This window comes from Heterodontus francisci, chromosome 4, assembly GCF_036365525.1.
Source record: "Heterodontus francisci isolate sHetFra1 chromosome 4, sHetFra1.hap1, whole genome shotgun sequence".
Classification (NCBI taxonomy): Eukaryota; Metazoa; Chordata; class Chondrichthyes; order Heterodontiformes; family Heterodontidae; genus Heterodontus; species Heterodontus francisci.
The window spans coordinates 86,957,330-86,981,735 of NC_090374.1; the positions used below are offsets into that span (position 1 = coordinate 86,957,330).

Genomic DNA, 24,406 nt, shown 5'->3' on the forward strand with positions numbered 1-24,406 from the left:
TGATCAGACAAAGTCGACATGGTTTTATGAGAGGGAAAGCACGTTTGACAAGTTTGGGAATATAAGATTAGGAGTAAGCCATTCAGCCAATTGAGTCTGCTTCGCCATTCAATACGATCATGGCTGATCATCCACTTCAATGCCTTTTTCCCACACTATCCTCATATCCCTTTGTCATTAGTATCTAGAAATCTGTCAATCTCTGCTTTAAACCTACTCAATGACTGAGCTTCCACAGCCCTCTGGGGTAGAGAATTCCAAAGATTCACAACCCTCTGAGTAAAGAAATTTCTCCTCATCTCTGTCCTAAGTGGCTTCCCCTTATTTTGAAATTGTGTCCCCTGGTTCGAGACTCCCCAACCAGGGGAAACATCTTACCTGCATCTACCCTGTCTATCCCTTTAAGTATTTTGTAGGTTTCAATGAGATCACAGCTCATTCTTCGAAACTCTAGAGAATACAGGCCTAGTTTCCCCAATCTCTCTTCATAGGACAGTCCCACCATCCCAGGAACAAGTCTGGTGAACCTTCGTTACACTCCCTCTATGGCAATAATATCCTTCCTAAGATAAGGGAACCCAATCTGCACACAGTACTCCGGGCGCGGTCTAACCAAGGTTCTATACAATTGAAGCAAGACTTCACTACTTCTGTACTCAAATCCTCTTGCGATAAAGGCTAACATACCATTAGACTTCCTAATTGCTTGCTGCACCTGCATGTTAGCTCTCAGTGATTTATAGACGAGGACACCAAGGTCCCATAGAACCATAGAAAAATTATGGCACAGAAGAAGGCCATTCAGCCTATCAGGTGTATGCCGGCCGAAAAAACTAGCCGCCTAATCTAATCCCATCTTCCAGCACCTGGTCCGTAGCCTTGCAGGTTACAGCACTTCAGGTGCATGTCCAAAAACCTTTTAAAAGAATTGAGGGTTTCTGCCTCCACCACCGTTCCTGGCAGTGAATTCCAGACATCCACCACCCTCTGGATGGAAAAGGTTTTCCTCATGTCCCCTCTAATCCTTCTTCCAATCACCTTAAATCTGTGCTCCCTGGTAATTGACCTCTCCGCTAGGGGAAACAGGTATTTCCTGTCTATTCTATCTAGGCCCCTCATAATTTTGTACACCTCAATTAAGTCACCCCTCAGCTTCCTCTGCTCTAAGCAAAACAACCCTAGCCTATCCAATCTCTCCTCATAGCTGCAACCTTCGAGCCCTGGCAACATTCTTGTAAATCTCCTCTGTACTGTCTCCAGAGCAATTATTTCCTTTCTGTAATGCGGTGACCAGAACTGTACACAATACTCCAAATGTGGCCTAACCAGCGTTTTATACAGTTCCAGCATTACATCCCTGTTTTTGTATTCTACACCTCGGCCAATCGAAAGCATTCGATATGCCTTCTTCACCACTCTGTCGACCTGTCCTGCCAACTTCAGGGACCGGGACCCTGTGGACATGCACTCCAAGGTCTCTCACTTCTTCTACCCCTCTCAATATCCTCCCGTTTATTGTGTATTCCCTCGCTTTATTTGCCCACCCCAAATGCAGTACCTCACACTTATCTGGGTTGAATTCCATTTGCCACTTCTCCGCCCTCTCAGCCTAACCATTGATATCTTTCTGGAGTTTACAGCTATCCTCTTCACTATCAACTACACAGCCAATTTTTGTGTCATCAGCAAATTTCCCAATCATGCCTCCCACATTTAAGTCCAGATCATTAATATATACCACAAACAGCAAGGGACCCAACACTGAGCCCTATGGAATGCCACTGGAAACAGCTTTCCACTCACAAAAACATCTCTCGACTACTTCCTTTTTGTTTCCTGTCACTGAGCCAATTCTGGATCCAACCTGCCCCATTCCCCTCAATCCAAGTTTTTAATAATCAGGAAGTTGAAAATTTTTTCATGATGAACCAAAGGAAAACATGGAAAATTGAAATTAATGGAAGGAAACTGCATTTGTTTTTCTTACTTTTTACTTCATTTTTTCCCTCATTGATATACTACTGGAGCAAGGTTCCATGGTACTATTCAACTTCAGTGACCATTCTTGTCTGAACTGAGACAATGATTGTTGGTGAGCTGTTCCATTGGATGGGGGAGGCAAAAATCTTAACTGAAACAAATCATTTATTTACCCTACATGCATGAATGTGCCCTACCAATGGTGATTTCTGGATAGCAGTCTGGTACATGAGCCAGAGCTGAATTATTTTACTCTTTTCTATGTAGGCCAATTGTAGCACTTCAGCTTTTTAATTAGCTTATTGCACCTGCATGATATGCAGTCAGCATTTTGCACTTAGCTGCTTACCTGCATTTGCAATGGAAAACATTTTCTGATGCTCCTGTCACACTTGATCTGGAAAAATGGATGCCAATCCAAAGAAGAAATGGTGACCAAAAACTTGGTAAAAAGAGGTGGATTTTCAGTAGGATATGAGGAGGGGGAGGTGAAGTGGTGCAAAAGTTCAGAGAGGGAAATCCAGAGCATATGGCCCGGGTATCTAAATAATATGGCTTCCAACAGCTCCCCCAGTGACTCAGCTGGTTAAGGCAGTGATATGCTGAGGTCATGCATGTCGAAATCTAACAAATCTGAACAAGAGCCGCAGATAAGCTGAGAGCTCAAAGCCGTCTGTGTAGACCTTTGATGCAGTTGCATCAAGTTTAATAGAGCATGGATTTGTTGCAGCATTAGTTGGAAGCATACCCAACATTCCACCATTGTATGGTGGAATACTGACAAAGATATGTGGTATTTTCTGTAATTTCTGGCTGAGAAATTATGGCTATGACTTGGTACTTGGCTCCATCTGACAAATTGTTTATACAGTAGTTACAGTGACATGGGAACAGTCTTGTCCCATTTCTAGTCACCATGCACAGAGGCACTATCCTTCCCATTCCCTCCAGTTCACGCCAGCACTCTTCTACCATCCATCAGTATATGCTGACACTGTTTTTCTGTCCTTTTCCATCTGCCTTTCCTGGTTTACACTGGCATTATTCCCCCCTCCCTCACACCTTTTCCTGTTCACACTGGCATTATTTTTTGGAAAGTGCTTTGGGACATTTTTCTGCATATACATGCCAGTTATTCATTCCCTTCCACCTTCCTGAAGTTCACAATATACTTTTACTGGGTTCTCTAACATGCCATCTGCCACCTTCCTCTGATGGTGTTGGCATTCTTCTCTCTCTTCCACCAAGCCATTTAATACTGGGGAACTTCTCCTTCCACCATCCCCCCACCCCACAAAGTCATTGTCATTCTTTTGCGCCCCCCACAACCCCAATTTGGCACCCTCCCCTCCCCCTCCCACCGCCAGTTTAAGTGTTTTCCATTTCTCTTCTACACTTCCCATTTCATACTGGCACTGTTCTTCCCTCATTTCACCCAATAACTTAGTGGGCAAATTGCAGTGCCTGATATGATACTGACACATACAGACCAGGAAGTTCTCGGGTTGTGCTAAATTAATTGATCTGAGCAGGGTGACAGCTTGTGCTAGAGGAGGAGAAAAAAGATCAGCTTGGTTTTTGCTTTTGATTGCTAACCAGTGACCCCTATGGAAAGTGCAAATATGGAAATCAGGTGAAGAAAGAATTGGGATTCGTTGTGTCCTTACCACTTCCCAGGTTACCGTCGCCATCAGCTAGCCAACTGACACTCTGCCTAGGTTCGCACTTGATGAATGCTGAAGGATACCAATGCCATTTAAAACAAAGTACACAATAATGAAAGTTGGAGGAGAAATCTTGGATTTTCTTACTGTATGTGTGAAGATTAGAGTCCTGACCGTGATCATTTTATATTTTTTATATAAATACTGTATATTTCATAATTAATCACTCAGGACCTTCCTGGTCTCTGCATCTCAGCTGCTCACTGGATAAACTTGCAGCAAGTATTTCAACCTGTAAAGCAGGAGTCTAGGTAATGTATAATATTTTCTGAGCCTTCGGGTAATTGCTGTGTTTATTTTAAGAAATACAGATATTGGTGCAGTGTGGCACAACCTATCTGGGCACAACTCCATGGGTTTCTGTTTTACTCGCGACCAAATAATCACTAACTTCATGGCTCTAATCTTCATCTTTTTAAACTGTGTGTCCCCAGCCCGTAAGCCAGACTCGGAAGAGCGACCCGACCCGAACCCAACACATGTCGTCGGGTCCCGTCGGGCTCGGGTCGGGTAGCAGGCCTTTAAGATGGAGGGATTTTTTCCATTATTAGAATTAGAACATTACAGCGCAGTACAGGCCCTTCGGCCCTCGATGTTGCGCCGACCTGTGAAACCATCTGACCTACACTATTCCATTTTCATCCATATGTCTATCCAATGACCACTTAAATGCCCTTAAAGTTGGCGAGTCTACTACTATGTATGTACTACTGATGATATACCAACTATGCATGATATTACAGTTCATCCATATATATCTTTCCTTCACAGGGTGTAATGTCTAAAATATATTTGATAATTCAACAATTTTGACTTTAAAAAATTACCCTCTGAATAGCAATATACAAATTAGGAGCAGGGGTAGGCCATTCAGCCCCTTCAAGCCTACTCCACAATTTAATAAGATCATGACTGATCTGATTGTGACCTCAACTCCATTTTCCTGCCTACCCCCGATACCCTTTGACTCCTTTGTTACTCAAGAATTTAGCTTCCTCTGCCTTAAAAATATTCAATAACTGCCTCCACCGCTCTCTGGGGAAGAGAGTTCCAAAGACTTGCAACGGTCTGAGAGAAAAATTTCTCCTCATTTCTGTCTTAAATGGGCGACCCCTTATTTTTAAACTGAGTCCCCTAGTTCGAGTCTCTTTTACAAGGGGGAAACATCCTTTCAGCATCCACACTGTCATGTTCCCTCCAGGATCTTATATGTTTCAATAAATTCACCGCACATTCTTCTAAACTCCACTGAATACTGACCCAACCTGTCCAAACTTTCTTCGTAAGATAACCCTCTCATCCCAGGTATCAGTCAAATGAACCTTATCTGAACTGCCTCGAATGCATTTATATCCTTTCTTAAATTCAGGGGGGGGTTTCTTCAAAAATGCAGGAGGCAACAGTACCACTTCATACAAGCTTTTGCTTTTCAAGAGCAAGGATTCTTTACAGAGATGTAATACTCGTCTGGTTCTTCTTCTGATCTCCTGGCAGGTCCATCTCAAATTTCAATTGCCTACTTTAGTCCAAATCCACTGGCTTTTAAAGCTCAAAAAATAAAAATAAAATTTTCCATGAACAATTCACATACTAAGTCATAAATTCTCTCTTGTCACACAAAGGCTAGCTCTTAGGCCAACCCCCCTGCTGGTTTCCTTGAAATTACCTGGTTTCCAGTGTTTCTTTACTGGTCAAAACCAGGAACCTCTTGTTGACCTTGCTTTTTTTTAAAAAGCATCCATAAAGTTCAGCTATCTCCAGATGTTTCAGTTGTCCACTGAAATCCTTTTCACTGTTTTAAAAATATAGATTCTCAAGTTTTAGCATAATATATGGAATCTCCGTGACACAAGTCATTGAAATAAATTGTAAATAGTTGAGGTCCCAGCACTGATCCCTGTGGCACTCCACTCATCACTTGCCAACTGGAAAATGACCCATTTATGCCCACTCTCTGTTTCTTGTTACCTAACCAATCCTCTCTCCATGCTAATACGTTACCCTTAACACCATGAGCTCTTATTTTGCTTAGTAACCTTTGATGTGGCACTTTGTCAAATGCCTTCTGGAAATTTAAGCATAGCACATGCACAGATTCCCCTTTATCCATGTTGTTTGTTATTTCCTCAAAGAACTCCAATAAATTAGTCAAACATGATTTCCCCTTCATAAAACCATATTGACTCTGCCTGATTACATTGAAATTTTCTAAATGACCTGCTCTAACCTCCTTAATACCAAATTCCAGCATTTTCCCTTGGACAGATGTTAAGCTGTAGTTTCCTGCTTTCTGTCTCCCTCCTTTCTTGAATAGTGGAGTTACGTTCGCTGGGACCTTTTCAGAATCTAATGAATTTTGGAAAATTAAAACCAATGCATCTACTATCTCAGCAGCCACTCTTTTAAGACCCTAGGATGAAGTCCATCAGCTTTTAGTTCTAAATATATTTTTCAGTACCCTTTCCCTGGTGATTGTAATTGTTTTAAGTTCCTCCCTCCCTTTCACCTCTTGATTCACAATTATTTCTGGGATGTTATTTGTATCCTCTAGAGTGAAGACAGATGCAAAGTATCTGTTCAATTCATCCGCCATCTCCTTATTTTCCATTATTAATTCCTCAGACTCACTCTCTAGAGGACCAACGCTCACTTTACTTTTTTTCTTTTTAAATACCTAGAAACTCTTACTATCTTTTTTTAAATTTCTAGCTAACTTTCTCTCCTATTCTAATTTCTCCATCCTTATTAACCTGTTAGTCATTCTTTGCTATTTTTTATATTCTGTCCAATCTTCTGATCTGCCACTCATCTTTGCAGAGTTATATGCTTTTTCTTTCAATTTGATACCTTTAACTTCCTTAGTTAGTCACGGTCCTTCCCTGAGAGTCTTTCTTTCTCACTGGAATGTATTTTTTATGAGTATTCTGAAATATCTCCTTAAATGTCTGCCATTATCCCTTAACTTAATTTGCCAGTTTACTTTAGCCAGCTCTGCCTTCATGCCTTCATAATTTCCCTTATTTAAGTTTAAAACACTAGTCTTTGATTCGCTCTTCTCTCCCTCAAACTGAATGTGAAATTCGATCATCATATAATCACTGCTACCTGCGGGCGCTTTCACTATGAGGTCATTAATTAATCCCGTCTCATTGCATAGTACCAGACTCGTATAGCCTGCTCTCTGGTTGGCTCTGGAATGTGCTACTCCAAGAAACTGTCCCAAAAACATTCTATGCACTCATCTTCCAGATTACCTTTGCCAAACTGATTCGTCCAATCTATACGTAGATTAAAATCACTCACGATTATCGTCGTACCTTTCTCTCAAGCCCTCATTATTTCATCCTGTATACCCTGTCCTACAGCGTAGTTACTGTTCGCCAAACTCAGTGGAACCAAAAGATATTTTTGTTTCAAGGAACATTGTCATAACTACTTTTTGTACTTGAAGACATATTCAGGTGATCAGATAAAGCTACTAAGCAAAAACTTTGGACCATGTATAAAGGAAATAAAGACATTACTTTGTCTATGTAGTGAAGGTTAGGAAGTAGTTTTCTTTTAAGGTTGCAATAATTAACTGAATGGATGTTTAGTAGTTTTATATTCTGTTACTAGGCTCAGTTTGGAACATTGTCAGATTATTTTGATGCTCTCCATAAAGCTGCTGATTCAGGAAATCCACCATCACCATTTCCTGTCTTGAGTGGGGACTTCTTTACCTATGCAGACAGAGATGACCATTACTGGAGTGGATATTTTACCTCCCGACCCTTCTATAAGCGAATGGACAGAGTTTTAGAATCGAACCTGAGGTAAATACTTCCAAAGTTTGTGCATTAGTTCTGATATCTTATATATTTGTAATCAGTGCTGATTTTGTTTTTTGTTCTCTAGCCTCTTTGACAATGTGAATGAAATAGTGAAAAGCATTTAAGAAGCATCTTTTTACTTTCTATATGAACCATGGCTTTAGTAATTATCACAAGCGCTCTTTAAGTAACTACAGGGCTAAGTTTAATAAGTAAATATGGGATGCATTTGCCCCAGTTAGAGAAGCTACTGCAGGTCAATCAGTACACTTGTTGTGAAGTGCTCATCTCAACCCTCCTAACCCCGCTCAACTCATGCTTGAGGGTGAATGGGATTTGATATTCACTGAAGTATGATGCAGCCTCTTCAGTAAGCCTGCATTGACCTTGATTTCTATCCAATGGCCTGTGTGGTCTTTAGCTTCAGCTGAAGTGTTACTTCCACTTGTGCAATCTTTGACTATGGTGGGAGGCTTTATCTTAGCTTGACTGTTGCCCAGGTGATTATTTCATGTCTAGTGTCCTTTGCATTGTCAATAGGTTAAAATGCAAATGCAAAACAGGGACTAGTTAGGGAAATATTACTGATGTACAAGCTCCTTCTTGTTGGCTATCTTTTTCTCACCTTAGTGCCACCCTTTGGCTGAATACTATTACCACAGGTTCTTAGAGATTTTGTGTACTCTAAACATCTTTTAATAGTATTATGAAGAACTTTGCCTTTTGATAAATCAAAGAACATAATTTTCTGGTTGCAGTTTTAGCAGTAAACATACACATATGAGATATATAAAAGTTAGGTAGAGTTAGATATTATGTCCTATTATCCTATTAGCAGTGTACTTTAACCACAGTTCTGAAGAGCATCTCCTTTGCACAAAAGCAGCATTTTATGCTTGTCATACAAGCCATGCTCAGTTGGTGTGAAATTGTGGCAGTTCTGTGCTGTCTTAGCACAGCTGCCTGCTCACTCTGCCTGCTTCTCTCTGTTTGGAGTGTTACGCAACAGTGGTGGCAAGCTGCGAGATGCTGCAAGTATCTCAAGCCAGGAAGAAGCCAGATGCATAAAAGTTCCTCACCACATTCACCTTCACAACCAATGGAAATGCAGCCTTTACCCCAATCTGAGATTGCAGTTGTGGCTGCATCAGGTGGCAGATTTCAGAAGCGCAGACCTCACGCGCATTGTTTCTTGCTAAAGTTCAGGTAGGAAAATGCTCCTTGAACACCCTGGGTGGATATGGCCTCTTATTGACAGCCCTTTGCCCTTTCTGTTGTCTTACTCTGTTTGGCTTCTGCTCTTTTCCAAGTCATGCTGTATTCCAAGGAAAATGCCTACTAGTGCATCCATGTCTGGGAACAACTGGTATGTGCAGAAACCTTGAAGTCAGCAAAAAGTCCTTCAGCACTTATCACACTACTCCTGTAGACTTTTGCAACTTTAAACAACCAAAGAAAGTACAGTATACTTGTAGAATCAAAGCAACAGCTAGAACAAATCAACCAGCAAAGAACATGTAAGTAGTTGATGATTCCTTTAAATAGTGCTAGTGGGAGGTCCTTCCTGCTGCTGAATGAGTGTTGCAATGTGCAAGGTTAAGACAGGGTGTTACCTGGATCATGGCAGCGCAGACATCAAGTTAGCATTGCATGCTGATTGATGCCATGATCTGCCTGCTCTGCAAATTGTCGGCCACTGTCCATTTTGTGTACCCTAACGCCCTTACCAATCGCCGCCTGTCATGATTCGGCCAAAAGTATGTGCATATGTCTCAGATGCTGTTTTGGAATTGTAAAGGCCCTCCTGGCACTCCTGTCTCAAGCTTAACCTAACAAACTATTCATATATCTTCATCTTTAGACGCTTTAGGTTCTGCGCTGCTAAAGAACTTCAGTAAGTGATACCGTAACTTTTCAGAGAACTGACATTAAATATTGGTCCAATTTAGGGCGGCACAGTGGCGCAGTGGTTAGCACCGCAGCCTCACAGCTCCAGGGACCCGGGTTCGATTCCGGGTACTGCCTGTGTGGAGTTTGCAAGTTCTCCCTGTGTCTGCGTGGGTTTTCTCCGGGTGCTCCGGTTTCCTCCCACAAGCCAAAGGACTTGCAGGTTGATAGGTAAATTGGCCATTATAAATTGTCACTAGTATAGGTAGGTGGTAGGGAAATATAGGGACAGGTGGGGATGTTTGGTAGGAATATGGGATTAGTGTAGGATTAGTATAAATGGGTGGTTGATGTTCGGCACAGACTCGGTGGGCCGAAGGGCCTGTTTCAGTGCTGTATCTCTAATCTAATCTAAAAAAAAAAATTTTCACTAACTGTAAAATGTGCCGCTGAAACTAATGTCATGAAGACCTTATGATTAGGCAAACATAATTATATGGACCTATGTGGCCTTTTAAGAAAATTTCAGATAATTATAACCTTAAGTATTGGCCAAGAAAATGGCCTACAAAATAGTTGCTGTAAATTTAATGTGATATTAATTCCAGAAAGAAAATAAGGTGATAAATTACAACTCACAGATAAATGTTCTTCAACATTAATCAACAAAGGAAACACTGAAATGGAGGACACAAAAACAGAAAATCCTGGAAATACTCAGCAATTAATTGGCCACTTAAGAGTCTCAATTGGCCTGGGCGAGTGGGCCGTTTGCCATCTCCCCTGCCGCTGGTAAAATAGCAGCAGGGTCGGGTAGGCAATGAGCACAGCATCCCGCCTGCCTCCCAGCTGCTCCCAGGGAGTTGGGGGCATAAAATTCCAGCTGTTATATTAGAATAGGCAAAACCTTGGCTGGCTGCGACACTGCCATTGCATAAAGACTGAGTTTTAAAGTGACAGGCAAAACAGACTTGATTTTCATCACAAATACTTTAAATTTCAGCAGTTTATCAATTTTTAAAAAATTGTTTTTATTAATTTCCATCCATTTTGTTTTTAATGTCAGCTTTGACTCTATGGTAACACACTTATCTCTGAGTCAGATGGTTGTGCGTTCAAGACCTACTCCGGAGACTTGAATACATCACCTGGGCTGACACTTCAGTGCAGCTCTGAGGGAGTGCTGCACTAGTAGAGGTGCCATGATTCAGATGACATTTTATACTGAGATCCTGGGGGGAATTTTTTGGGCTGTGCAAGAGCAGATTTGGTGGCGTGTGGGCTGATTTAATTACCCTACGCATAGTCTTACCTGCCAGATTAAATGAATGGTGAGTGCTATTCCCGTGCCACCCAGTTCACGATTGTTTCAACGTGGCGTGCAACATTGCAGTTGAGTCTCAGATCTGTGATGTCCCCTCTTTAACTCATCGGCAAAATGAACACCATCATTGGAATGGATGTTTGGTTCCAGGCCAGCGTTCGAATGGATCTTTGGCTCCAGACCCAGCACTAGCAAGGGTGATTCTTCTCAGGGGATGGTGGCGAAGGCATTGCGGGGGTATGGGGTGGGGGGGGAGGTTGGTCTACAAGGAAGAGCGGGAGAGGGTACTCGGAAAGGGAAGGGTGGGGTTGATCCAGTGCATGGAGGAGCAGGGAAGGGTGGGGTTGATCCAGTGCATGGAGCAGCAGGGGAGGGTACTCGGGAAGGGAAGGATGGGGTTGATCAGGTGCATGGCTTGCAGGGGAAGGTACTTGGGAACGGAAGGGTGGAGTGATCGGGTGCATGGATGAGCAGGGGAAGATGGAGCGGGTTCAGGTTGTTGTTGATGCTGAAATTACATGTTGTCTGCTGCAGGGGTGGTGGGTTGATTCGAGCATTGCAGTCAGAAGATATTTGGCAATGGCCTAAAGGGAGAGATGAGTGCTGTCAACGTTGGGAATCTATGGGGCAAATAGAGGGTACTGGCTAACAGATGGAATGGTCACAGTCATTGGGGGCAAATGGATTCTGTATGGGGGGGAAGGTCAAGACTATTGGTTGGGTAATTTGACAATTTCACAGGGAGTGGAACAGGACTAGGCAACAGTGGTCAGGTCGATTTGAGGAGGATCAAGGGTAAGAGTCGATAGTAACGGGGAAGGGATGGCATGAATAAATTGATTATTACACTGTGCACAATAATGGGGGGAGGTTCAATGGAATGGAGGGAAGCATAATGGTAACATTGGGTGGGTCAAGGGTGATGGGTTCAGGCTGGAAGGTTGCAGGAGGAAGTTGAAAGCTGGGGAGACTTTCCCTGAATTCCACGCGCACCATTTTCACCAACAATAATGCAAACCACGTGTCCATTCAAGGGTTCTGAAGAAGGGTCACTGACCTGAAACGTTAGCATCTGTGGAGAGGGAAGCAGAGTTGTCAGACCTGCTGAGTATTTCCAGTGTTTCTTGTTTTTATGTCCATTCAAGGATTGCACGGAGAGTGGAAGGAGACAAACGATAGTGGGTGTGTCTTTCATCTGGCAGCAATTTGAAGGCAGATATAAGGGAACTGCTCATTCCCTCAATGTTTTAGCTCACTGGCAACAGAGGGCTGAATTGCCACGCTCTTTTATATTGTTCAGAAAAGCCACAGCAAAATGGGTCTCATACACTCAATTTGTCTAGTACTATGGCAAGAAGAGCAAAGGGAGTGACTATGGAGGGCTCTTTCCCTCAACTCATGATGTGTGAACGTTAGCAACAGGCAGAACAGGAAGGTGAGGATGCTCCGAATGATAACATCCAGGAACAGCATAATCGAAGATGGGCACTGGCACGTCATCACATCCTCAGGACAAGGACAAATTACCTTCAAATGTCAGAGATGCAATGTCAGAGCTGCCTAAGGATGTCACATGGTCACAGAAATTTGTAGGATCCTGTGGCATGAACTGCAACCGCTTGGCTTTGGTGGGTATCCCATGCCAGTTGCCGTCAAGGTGACTGCTGCATTCAGTTTTTTTGCTAGCTGGTCCTTCCATGGATCCATGGGCGACATATGTGGCACATCACAGTCTGCAGCTCGTGGGTGCATTAAAGAGGTGACCAATGCCCTTTTTAGGCGTGCCAATGATTTCATCTACTTACCTATAGAGGAGGACAGCTTGGCAGGAAAGTCTGTGGCCTTTGGTGCCATTTCTGGATTCTCTAGAGTGTAAGGAGTGATCAACTGTACTCATGTGGTTATTAGAGCTCCCTGGGACCAGCCTCCTGTATTTGTTAATCGTAAAGACTTCCACCCTTTAAGTGTACAACTGGTTTGCGACCACAGGCGAAGAATCATGCATGTTTGTGCACATTTCCCAGGGAGCTGTCACAACTCATATTTTGAAAAACTCCCAGCTGCAAGCAGTTTTCGATGAACCAGCCGAAGAGAACATAACTTCTGAGGTCACAGACCTGAAGTGTTAATTCTGATTCTCTTTCCACTGATGCTGCCAGACCTGCTGAGTATTTCCAGCACTTTCTGCTTTTATTTCAGATTTCCAGCATCCACAGTGTTTTGCTTTTACTTTAGCCTCCAGTGGACATCTTTGTTTTCATCTGAAGCCAAGCAAAAGCTGTACGAGAGTGCATCTAAATTTAAAGTAAAGATGTATTGAAAATTATTGACCAGTTGCACACTATTTACAGCACCCGTGCCACTTTTGTGCTCAAAACTCTTTCACTTTTCACTTTCTGTCACTATGTCTAGGTGCTACCCCAACATGAGCAGCTGAAGTAGAGGTAGTCTGCTTAGTGCGCTGCCCTGTTGCTGTGGATGACCTGGCGGCTGTCCTCTGGAGGAATGCGGCCTTGATGGCTCCATCCTACTGGGGATCTGCAGCACTGGTACATGAGTATCCCCGTGTACTCACCTGCTGGAGGTAAGGGGGGGCGGAGGGGGTCAATGTCAGGGGGGTGGGGGTAGGACGAGATGCTGCTTACCCTCGGAGTGGCCTGAGAGGAAGGCCCCAGGGCAGCTGGCTCATGCTCCTCCTCCATCTGTGTGCACAATGTCCTGTCTCATATGGCTCGAGTGCTCAACCAGACCTGCCACAAAGCTCGCCAAAATCTCGACTGAGGGGGGAAGCCTTATGCTGAAATGCTGGGACACGGTAGATGTCATGGCTTGCATGGGTTCCTCCATGGATGCGCAAAGCCATGCATGACCTCAGGCATCTTCAACATATTTTCCACATGGCTTTGCTGCACATCCAGCATCTTGTAGCTACCAACAGAGGATCACCATGAGCGTGGTGCTGAGCAGGTGACTGGTCGCTAGCAGTCCTCCGATTGTCAGGGGACCCGGCTGGCTCATGTTCCCTCAGCTGCTGGAACGTGCCTGTGTCGTGCACGCCAGATTGTGACCCAGATTCTAACCTTAAAACCCACGCGGACCCTGCGAATGTATCTGCGCTGGCGGAGGTGGAAGAAGAGGCGGGTGATAGTGCACGCTCTGAGGCATTGCCTTCCTCTTTCTCCCCAGAGGAGGAATCTTGGGCCTCATGGCATCCAGACGCTTGAGTGCAGGCACCTGCAGTGGAGACACAAACAGAAGCATATTAAGCATCAGCTTTGCATGAGTTCAGGCATTTTCAGTGGGCATGCATGCATGGCTGCAAGAGAGGAGGTGACGCTTCATTCTTCCGCCTTGAGGGTCTTGCCTCACCATCTGATATGGCCCTGCCTCCCTCCTCTCTTGCTGTTTGCGCAGCCTCCTCTTCAACCGGTGTAAACACGCGAATGTCAGTGACACTTCCTCCTGTGTTGGCTCGCTCACACTTGTTGTGGGTGCATTTGTCCTGCAAAAGATAGTGCAGATGGCATGAGATTTTTTTTAAGCATCACAACCATTGTAAACATGCATTGACATAACTCATTATGAACTGGCTTTCACACGACACCCACAAGCCCATCAACAATGTGCGGAAAGTTGATGATGGATAATCATTTAGCCGATGGCACCAAGGCTGCTCATGCATTCCACTGCATGCATTATTTGCCCTCTGACTTAAAGAGATGGTGCCAGGGTGACAAACAATGGAGCAAGTTTGCCAAGACCACTTACCCTTGCCAATCTGAACAAGTCATTGATGGGTTTGCGACACTGTACCCAGGTTCTAAGAGTGACCCCACGGTTCGAGACTTCCTCTGCTACCTCCATCCAGGCTGCCTTGGTCAGGCGGAAGGTTCTTCGGACTCCATCTGCACGGAAGAGGACCGCCCACCTTTCCCTGACAGCCTGCAGGAGAACCTGCAGGGTGGCATCGCTGAACCTTGGGGTGGGACGCTGCCTACTGGCTGACATTTTTTTGTGTTGCTGCAAAAATAAAGTAAATGATGTGAAGTTGGTGCTGGATTACAAAGATTAAGGGAGGCAAAAGCATTTTGAATTGATTTGAAGCTTGATTTCAGTCTCCAATGCAGAGATTTACATGACGGGAAGGCTTCCGATCCTTGAGGCTGCAAGCACAGAATGCTTTTTAACTGTGGTGATCACGGTGTTTGACCCAATGACGGCGGGTTCCACCATTGAAAGGCTATCCCTGCTGCATAATCCCACATGTTCCCCATGCCTGTCGCCTCACATTTATCTACATATTAAATGCGTGGGAAATGGAAAACCTGGCGGAAGCGGAAGTTACGCCAACTTCCGGTTCCTCTGTTGGGAATGCTGTGGGACTCATAAAATCCCAGCCCCCGTCTGCCCTCCCAGTTAGACATAAAAGATCTCACAGCCTTATTTGGAGCAGAGCAGGAGTGTTCTCGCCAACATTTAAACACAGACAAACAAACTTTTTGATATTATGTGTGGTAGGCCCAACCATTTTCAGCTGCTTCATCAATGGCCTTCGTTCCATCATAAGGTCAGAAGTGGGGATGCTCGCTGATGATTGCACAATATTCAGCACCATTCGTGACTCTTTAGATACTAAGTAGTCCATGTCCGTATGCAGCAAGACCTGGACAATATTCAGGCTTGGGCTGATAAGTGGCAGGTAACATTCGTGCCGCACAAGTGCCAGGCAATGGCCATCGCAAACAAGAGAAAATCTAACCATCTCCCCTTGATATTTAGCATTACCATCGCTAAATTCCACACTATCAACATCTGGGCTGTTACCATTGCCCAGAAACTGAACTGGAGTAGCCATATAAATACTGTGGCTACAAGAGCAGGTCAGAGGCGAGGAATTCTGTGGCAAGTAACTCACCTCCTGACACCCCAAAGCCTGTCCACCATCTACAAATCACAAGTCAGGAGTGTGATGGAATATTCTGCACTTGCCTGGATGGGTGCAGCTCCAACAACACTCGAGAAGCTTGACACTATCCATGACAAAGCAGCCGGCTTGATTGGCACCCTATTCACCACCTTCAACATTCACTCCCTCCACCACCGACACACTGGAAGCAGTGTGTACCGTCTACAAGATGCACTGCAGCAACTCACCAAGGCTCCTTCAACAGCACCTTCTGACCCATGACCTCTACCACCTAGAAGGACAAGAGCAGTAGATGCATGGGAACACCATCACCTGCAAGTTCCCCTCCGAGCCACACACCAGTTGTTTAGTGAGGTGCATTGTAGATTGACAGTTTTAACTCTTGGGTTGGCAGTGATGGAAAGCATATCAATTTTTGTTTTGATGATCAAGGTATCTGACATGCACAGACACCCACCATGATCTTTATGTATCTCCAAATCAAGCTGTTGTAAAGCTACTCCCTCCTCCAGCACTTCTGATTGCCTAAAATGTAATATCTCTCTTTAAAGGCATATTCAACTAACCCATATCCAGAGAACTTGGGCGAAGGTTAGTAGAACCAAGCCTTAAGATTTACTCTGTGTATGCATGGCTACTGCTAACGTTTACCAGTACAGAAGTACTGGTACACTAACCACAACTTATCTGGTTTGGACCACCTTACCCAGTTTGCAGCGCACTTTGCTTTAAGTGATGTACTGGAGACATGTGACCAGTGGTGTTCCACAGGGATCCGTGCTGGGACCACTGTTGTTTGTGATATACATAAATGATTTGGAGGAAAGTATAGGTGGTCTGATTAGCAAGTTTGCAGACGACACTAAGATTGGTGGAGTAGCAGATAGTGAAGGGGACTGTCAGAGAATACAGCAGAATATAGATAGATTGGAGAGTTGGGCAGAGAAATGGCAGATGGAGTTCAATCAGGGAAAATGCGAGGTGATGCATTTTGGAAGATCCAATTCAAGAGTGAACTATACAGTAAATGGAAAAGTCCTGGGGAAAATTGATGTCCAGAGAGATTTGGGTGTTCAGGTCCATTGTTCCCTGAAGGTGGCAACGCAGGTCCATAGAGTGGTCAAGAAGGCATACGGCACGCTTTCCTTCATCGGACGGGGTATTGAGTACAAGAGTTGGCAGGTCATGTTACAGTTGTATAGGACTTTGGTTCGGCCACATTTGGAATACTGCGTGCAGTTCTGGTCGCCACATTACCAAAAGGATGTGGATGCTTTGGAAAGGGTGCAGAGGAGGTTCACCAGGATGTTGCCTGGTATGGAGGGCGCCAGCTATGAAGAGAGGTTGAGTAGATTAGGATTATTTTCATTAGAAAGGCGGAGGTTGAGTGGGGACCTGATTGAGGTGTACAAAATCATGAGAGGTATAGACAGGGTGGATAGCAAGAAGCTTTTTCCCAGAGTGGAGGATTCAAATACTAGGGGTCACGAGTTCAAAGTGAGAGGGGAAAAGTTTAGGGGGGATATGCGTGGAAATTTCTTTACGCAGAGGGTGGTGGGTGCCTGGAACGCGTTGTCAGCGGAGGTGGTAGATGCGAGCACGATAGCGTCTTTTAAGATGTATCTAGACAGATACATGAATGGGCAGGAAGCAAAGAGATACAGACCCTGAGAAAATAGGCGACATGTTTAGATAGAGGATCTGGATCGGCGCAGGCTTGGAGGGCCGAAGGGCCTGTTCCTGTGCTGTAATTTTCTTTGTTCTTTATAGGTCTGTCTATCCCAGCTTTTATTAGTGAACTAGACTGGCTGGGCAATCAGTAGCAGTGCTCTGGAGAACTGCAGAGCAGCCTGATTCACATGAACACTAGTCAGCTTCCTGCTGCTTATTCAGCTAACATCACCTACCCATTGGGGAATTGACTTGCAGTGTTGTCTGGAAATGAATGGGAAGAATATCAGTGGGAATAACCTCAGCCCTCAGTGATAGGTCTGACCCTCCAAGTTCCATCAGTGAATCAAGCTGGCTGGTCAATTACTAACGATGTACTGGAGTACTGTGGGTCTGTCTGGTTCAGTGATTAGATTACTGAGACAAGAGTCTCAAGAGGATTGATAGTATTCAGAGCTTTCATTGTCAGATATGTCATCTTGAAGCCAGATCCTCTCAAAGAGGCTCTGCTTATCTTACCATTCTGCAAGAGGATAGTAACCAAAGAATGTCAAGTCTAACCCCAGGCTTTTCAGCGATGCTGAGGCTTCCAAGTACAAATATTAATGGAGGCACTGAGCAGGACAGAAGGCAATCTTGTAGGTAAGTTTAATCGTGGTGTTGTAAATATGTAAGTTCTAATGTATTTTTGTGCTGGAAACTTAATTTTGAGCTACAGATATTTGAGATACTGAGAAAGAAAATAGCAGACATTTTAAGTGATATGGTTCAGTTTCTGCTAGTTCTGCTTGAGATAGTTCTGTAGTTACAGATGTCTTGTATTTCTTTGACTTATTTGTTCTGGTTGTTTTCTTCTGTGAGTTTTCAATAGCTGCAATATTCTTTTTGTATCACTCATCCAGTGTTGGAAGGTGTACATGTGTGAAAGTTGATGGTGGTTGTGAAAGGCACGATATAAATATAAGTCTTTTTCTTTTTACATGATTTCTGTGGTAAGTAAGAAATGCAGAGATGTGGCAAATTCAATCTGGCTAGATTGAAGAAGGTTTTTAATAAATTAAAATGTAGCAGTACCATCATTTTTTGGTTGGACTATACTAATATACCCAAACAATTGTACATCGCCACGGATTAACTCAGTTGGAAACTGTTGAATTGTGTGAATATTGATTGGGTTATGGAGTTCAACAGGATCTTCCTTGCCAGAGTACTTGGGGCTCATGAAGCCAATCAAAATGCTCCTAGGGATTCAGTTAAACATTTGTGAAGACATTAATTTTAATAAATTAATGTTAAGATCCTGAACAAGTAATTTTTTTTACATGCATTTCCATACAATGATTTCATATTAAGCTGGTATATACAAAAGGTCATCTTGACTATAGATTTTTCTTTGAGTTAATTAAGATGTATAATATGCTTGACACTCGCTACATTGAAAAGAGCTGTTGGACCTTTTAAGTTATAAATGAATATTATGTATTTTGTTTTCCTGTGTAGGGCAGCAGAAATCCTTTACTATTTAGCATTGGTGGGTGCTCAGAAATCGAATAAAATGACAATGTTCCCTTCATCAGAAAATTATAAACTGCTCATTGAAGCAAGACGAAATCTTGGCCTGTTCCAACATCATGATGCAATCACTGGAACTGCTAAAGAGTGGGTTGTTGTGGACTATGGAACTAGGTAAATATTAATTTGTAGGATTCATTTTAAATTATCTTCCTCTATATTCAGTTTTTAATTTATCTTTACAATAACCTGATCTGATAAGATTCCATGGCTGTCTGATAAACTTGTCATAAATGTGCTTAATAATTTTAATATACATGTATTGGAGGTAGTGCAGGAAGAGGATAAGACTGTTCAGTCAATACAGCGTGCTGTGCTACCCAGGTCCTAATCTGAATTGTTTTCATAATTATTTCATTATTATAATGCTTGCTTATATTTTAACCTTAGTAGAGGAAAGAGAGGTTCGTGTCTTTATCTGCTTTTACATTGCATAATACTGGCATTTTGTGTAGCTGGTTCCTGTGCTTGAATTTCATGCAGGTGGCTGCAAGCTGAATGTGTAATTGCTAAGCGTCATTGCAGCTGACAGCCTGGAAAACACACTGAAAATGGAGCTTAGCAAATGCTGTTTTTCATAAATCTCAACAGTTTTACAGACAGCTGCTCAAGACCTGTGCATCTGGAAATTGCTAGTGCTGGTGCAGCTCTTGCGCAATATAAAAGCAGCTTTCGGTTAAAAAATTGTTGGATGTTGAGGCTCATTTCCTTCAGGCACAGAGAGTTCTAGTTTTGTTTTTCTCTTTACTTGCATACCCATGTGATAGAGAAACAAGCATCGGCAAGGGATGTTCCTAAGAATGCTTGAACCACATCCATGCTTGTTTATGTAGCTAGAGGTTCTCTATTGCCTTGTATTGACCATAAGTACAGTTCAGGCTGGTCAATATAATTTCAGGGATGGGGAATTATAGTTATCCTGAAAGCCTTCAGATACTAGAATGATTTTCACAAAAGTTGAGAGGAGATTTAATACAATTCTCTAAATTTGAATCTGAAGTGTCCTAGGCTGAACCAGCTGCTTCATCAATGATCTTCCTTCCATCGTAAGGTCAGAAGTGGGGATGTTCACTTATTATTGAATAGTATTCAGTGCCATTTGCAACTCCTCAGATAATGAAGCAGACCATGCTTGCATGCAGCAAGACCCGGACAACATTCAGGCTTGCACTGATAAGTGGCAAGTAACATTCGTGGCACACAAGTGTCAGGCAGTGACCATCTCCAACAAGAGAGAATCTAATCATCTCCCCTTGGCATTCAATGGCATTACCATCACTGAATCCCCCACCATCAACATCCTGGGAGTCACTGTTGACCAGAAACTTAACTGGACCAGGCACATAAATACAATGACAACAAGAGGAGGTCTGAGGTTGGGCATTCTGTGGTGTCAAACTAGCCATGCCCCTCACCAAACTGTTTCAATACAGCTACAACACTGGCATCTACCTGACTATGTGGAAAACTGCCCAGGTATGTCCTATCCGCAAAAAGCAGGACAAATCCAATCTGGCCCTTTACCGTCACATTAGTCTATTCTCGATCATCAGCAAAGTGATGAAAGGTGTTGTGGACAATACTATCAAGCGTCTCTTAAACAGCAATAACTTGCTCACCGATGCGTAGTTTGGGTTCTGTCAGGGCCACTCGGCTCCTGACATCATTACAGCCTTGGTCTAAATATGGACAAAAGAGTTGAACTCAAGAGGTGAGGTGGGAGTGATTGTCCTGGATATCAAGGCAGCATTTGACTGAGTGTGGCATCAAGGAGCCCTATCCAAACTGAAGTCAATGGGAATCAAGGGGATAACTCTCCATTGGTAGAATCTTACCTATCACAAAGGAAAATGGTTGTGGCTGTTGGAGGCCAATCACCTCAACCCCAGGACATTGCTGCAGGAGTTCCTCAGCATTGTGTCCTCGGCCCAACCATTTTCAGCTGCTTTTATCAATGACCTTCCCTCCGTCATAAGGTCAGAAGTGGGGATATTCGCTGATGATTGTACCATTCGCAACTCCTCGGATACCGAAGCAGTCCATGTCGCTCACAAGAACACAAGAAATAGAAGCAGAAGTAGACCATATGAGCCTGCTCTGCCATTCAATACGATCGTGGCTGATCTTAGGCTTCAACTTCACTTTCCCGCCTGCTTGCCATATCCCTTGATTCCCTGAGAGACCAAAAATCTGTGTATCCCAGCCTTAAATATATTCAACGATGGAGCATTCACAACCCTGTGGGGTAGAGAATCCCAAAGATTCACAACCATTTGAGAGAAGTAATTTCTCCTCATCTCCTAAATGATCAGCCCCTTATCCTGAGGCTATGCCCGTGTTTTAGATTCCCCAAGCAGTGGAAACAATCTCTCAGCGTCTACCCTATCCAGCCCCTTCAGAATGTTGTATGTTTCAATTAAATTGCCTCTCATTCTTCTTAGCTCCAGAGAGCATAGTCCCAATTTACTCAGCCTCTCATCATGGGACAACCCCCTCATCCCAGGGACCAATTCAGTGAATCTTCGCTGTACCGTCTCCAATGCAAGAATATCCTTTCTTAAACGTGGAGACCAAAACTGCACACAGTACTCCAGATGTGGTCTCACCAAAACCCTGTATAACTGTAGCAAGACTTCTTTATTCCTGTACTCCAATCCCCTTGCAATAAAGGCCAACATGCCATTTGCCTTCCTAATTGCTTGCTGTACCTACATGCTAACTTTTTATAGAATCATAGAGTTTGCGTTCCTTGTACGAGCACACCCAAGTCTCTTTAAATAGCAACACTTACAAATTTCACACCTTTTTACAAAAAATTCTGCTTTTCTATTCTTATGAAAATCTTACCTATCACAAAGGAAAATGGTTGTGGCTGTTGGAGGCCAATCACCTCAACCCCAGGACATTGCTGCAGGAATGACTTCACACTACATTATATTTCATCTGCCGTCTTGTTGCTAACTCACTTAACCTGTCTATATCTCTTCGCAGCCTCTCTGTGTCCTCCCCATTGCTTACCTTTCCACCTAGCTTTTTATCATCAGCAAACTAAAATACATTACTCTCTGTCTCTTCATCTAAGTCATTGATATAGATTGCAAATAGCTGAGGCCCCAGCACTGATCCTTGCAGCATTCCACTATTCACTGCCTGCCAACTTGAAAATTCCCCACTTATGCCCACTCTTTGCTTCCTGTCCGTTAACTAATTCTCTATTCATGCTAATATATTATCCCCAACTCCATGAGCCCTTATCTTGCCTATTAACCTTTTGTGTGGCACCTTATCGAATGCCTTTTGGAAATCCAGGTATACCAGATCTACTGGTTCCCTTTTATCTAGCCTACTAGTTACATCCTCAAAAAACTCGAATAAATTTGTCAAACAGGGTTTCCCTTTAGTAAAAGCATATTGACTTGTTCGAATCATATTATGCTTTTCTAAGTGAATTGTTAAGTCTTCCTTACTAATAGTTTGCAGCATTTTCCCAATGACTGATGTTAGGCTAACTGGCTGGTGGTTCCCTGTTTTCTCTTTCCCTCCTTTCTTGAAAAGTGGTGTAATGTTTGCCAACTTCCAATCTGACGGGACCACTCCCGAATCTAAGGAATTTTGGAAAATCATAGCTAGTGCATACACTATCTCTGCAGCTATCTCTTTTAGAACCCTAGGGTGTAGGCATCAGAGCCTGGGGATTTGTCAGATTTTAGTCCCTTAAGTTTCTCCAATACCTTTTCTCAGTTGATAATTAATTTCTTGAATTTCCTCACTCTTCTTAGCCTCTAGGTTACCGTATATTTCTGGTATGGAACTTGTGTCATCTTCTGTGAGAACAGACACAAAATATTTGTTCAATGCCTCTGCCATTTCCTCATTCCCCATGATAATTTCTCCTGTCTCTACTTCTAAGGGAACAACTTTTATTTTAGCTACTCTCTGCCTTTTGATATTCCTATAAAAACTCTTACAATCTATTTTTATATTTCTGGCTAGTTTACTCTCTTACTCTATTCTTTCCCTTTTTATTAACTTTTTGGTGGCCCTTCACTGGTTTCTAAAACACTTCCAATCCTCAGACTTGCTACTGTTTATTGCACATTGTAAACCTCTTCTCTTAATCTAATATCCTTAGCTTCCTGAGTGAACCATGAATAGGTCTTTCTTGCAGAGTTTTTGTTTTTCAGTGGAATGTATTTTTGTTGAACATTTTTAATTGTTTCTTTAAATGTTTCCTACTGTTCATTTATGCCATACCTTTTAGTCTGTTTACGCAATTAACCTCAGCCAATTCTCCCCTCACACCTATGTAGTTGACTTAAGTTGGATTAAGTTTAAGATTCTTGTTTGTGATTGGAGTATGTCACTTTCAAATTTAACATGGAATTCAATGGTATTATGATCACTATTTCCCAGTGGATCTTTTACTGTGACATTACTAATTAACCCTGCTTCATTACACAATACTAGATCTAAGATAGCTTTATCCCTAGTCAGTTCCACAACATATTGCTCGAAGAAACTGTCACGAAAACATTCTACAGACTCATCTTCTAGACCACTCTTGCCAGTTTCGTTGTCCCAATCTGTATGAAGATCAAAGTCCCCGCAATTATTACATTGCCTTTGTTACAAGCTCCAATAATTTCTTGTTTGATGGTCTGTCCAACAGTCTAACTACTGTTTGGGGGCCTATAAACTATTCCCACTAGTGTTTTCTGATTCTTGCTATTCCTAATTTCCACCCAGACTGATTCTACTTTATGATCTTCTGAAGCCAGATCCTTTCTCACGAATGTCTTTATGCCATCCTTTACTATCAGGGCTACCCCTCCTCCTATGCCATTCTGTCTGTCTTTACAAAATATTGTGTACCCTTGGAGACTTATTTCCCAACCTTGATCACCATGTCTCTGTAATGGCGATTAGATCTAAATCATTTCCCTCTATTTATGCCACATGTTCATCTAATTGCAGATGCTTTCTGCATTCAGATAAAGAACCTTTAATTTCAATTTTTACTTCTATTCCCTGCAATGACCCTATTCACTGGTGTACGATTTTTGTTAAAGTCTCTGTCCCTTCCTCTCCCATTCTGCTTGACTTTACCCACAATGCTATCTTGTTCCGATGCCTCAGTCTTTCTCTTTGAATTTCTAAATCTCCCTTCACCTGAACCCTCCCTCTGCACCCACCCCCTTTCCCCTTAGTCTGAAGCCCTGTCCACAGCCCTAGTTGTACAAATGGCCAGGACACTGGTCCCAGCCCGGTTTAAGTGGACTCCATCCCAACGGAATAGCTCACTCTTCCCTGAGTACTAGTACCAGTGCCCCATGAATCAAAACCCCTTCTTTCTACACCACTCTTTGAACCACGCGTTTAATTCTCTAATCTGAAATAAAAACAAGAAATGCTTGAAATACTGAGCAGGTCTGGCAGCATCTGTGGAGAGAGAAGCAGAGTTAACGTTTCAGGTCAGTGACCCTTCTTCAGAATTTTGCTTTTACTTCTC

At 43.0% G+C, this 24,406-nt stretch overlaps 1 protein-coding gene across 2 annotated transcripts in view; it reads left to right on the top strand.

The window, feature by feature from the left end:
* The window catches only part of man2a1 (mannosidase, alpha, class 2A, member 1), a 235,528-nt gene that overhangs the window by 88,240 nt on the left and 122,882 nt on the right, over positions 1-24,406 (top strand). For both annotated transcript variants that reach the window (XM_068029802.1, XM_068029801.1), the window contains exons 9-10: positions 7,323-7,519; positions 18,826-19,011. In XM_068029802.1, the coding sequence (XP_067885903.1) occupies positions 7,323-7,519; positions 18,826-19,011 (383 nt within the window). The remainder of the gene's footprint in view (positions 1-7,322; positions 7,520-18,825; positions 19,012-24,406) is intronic.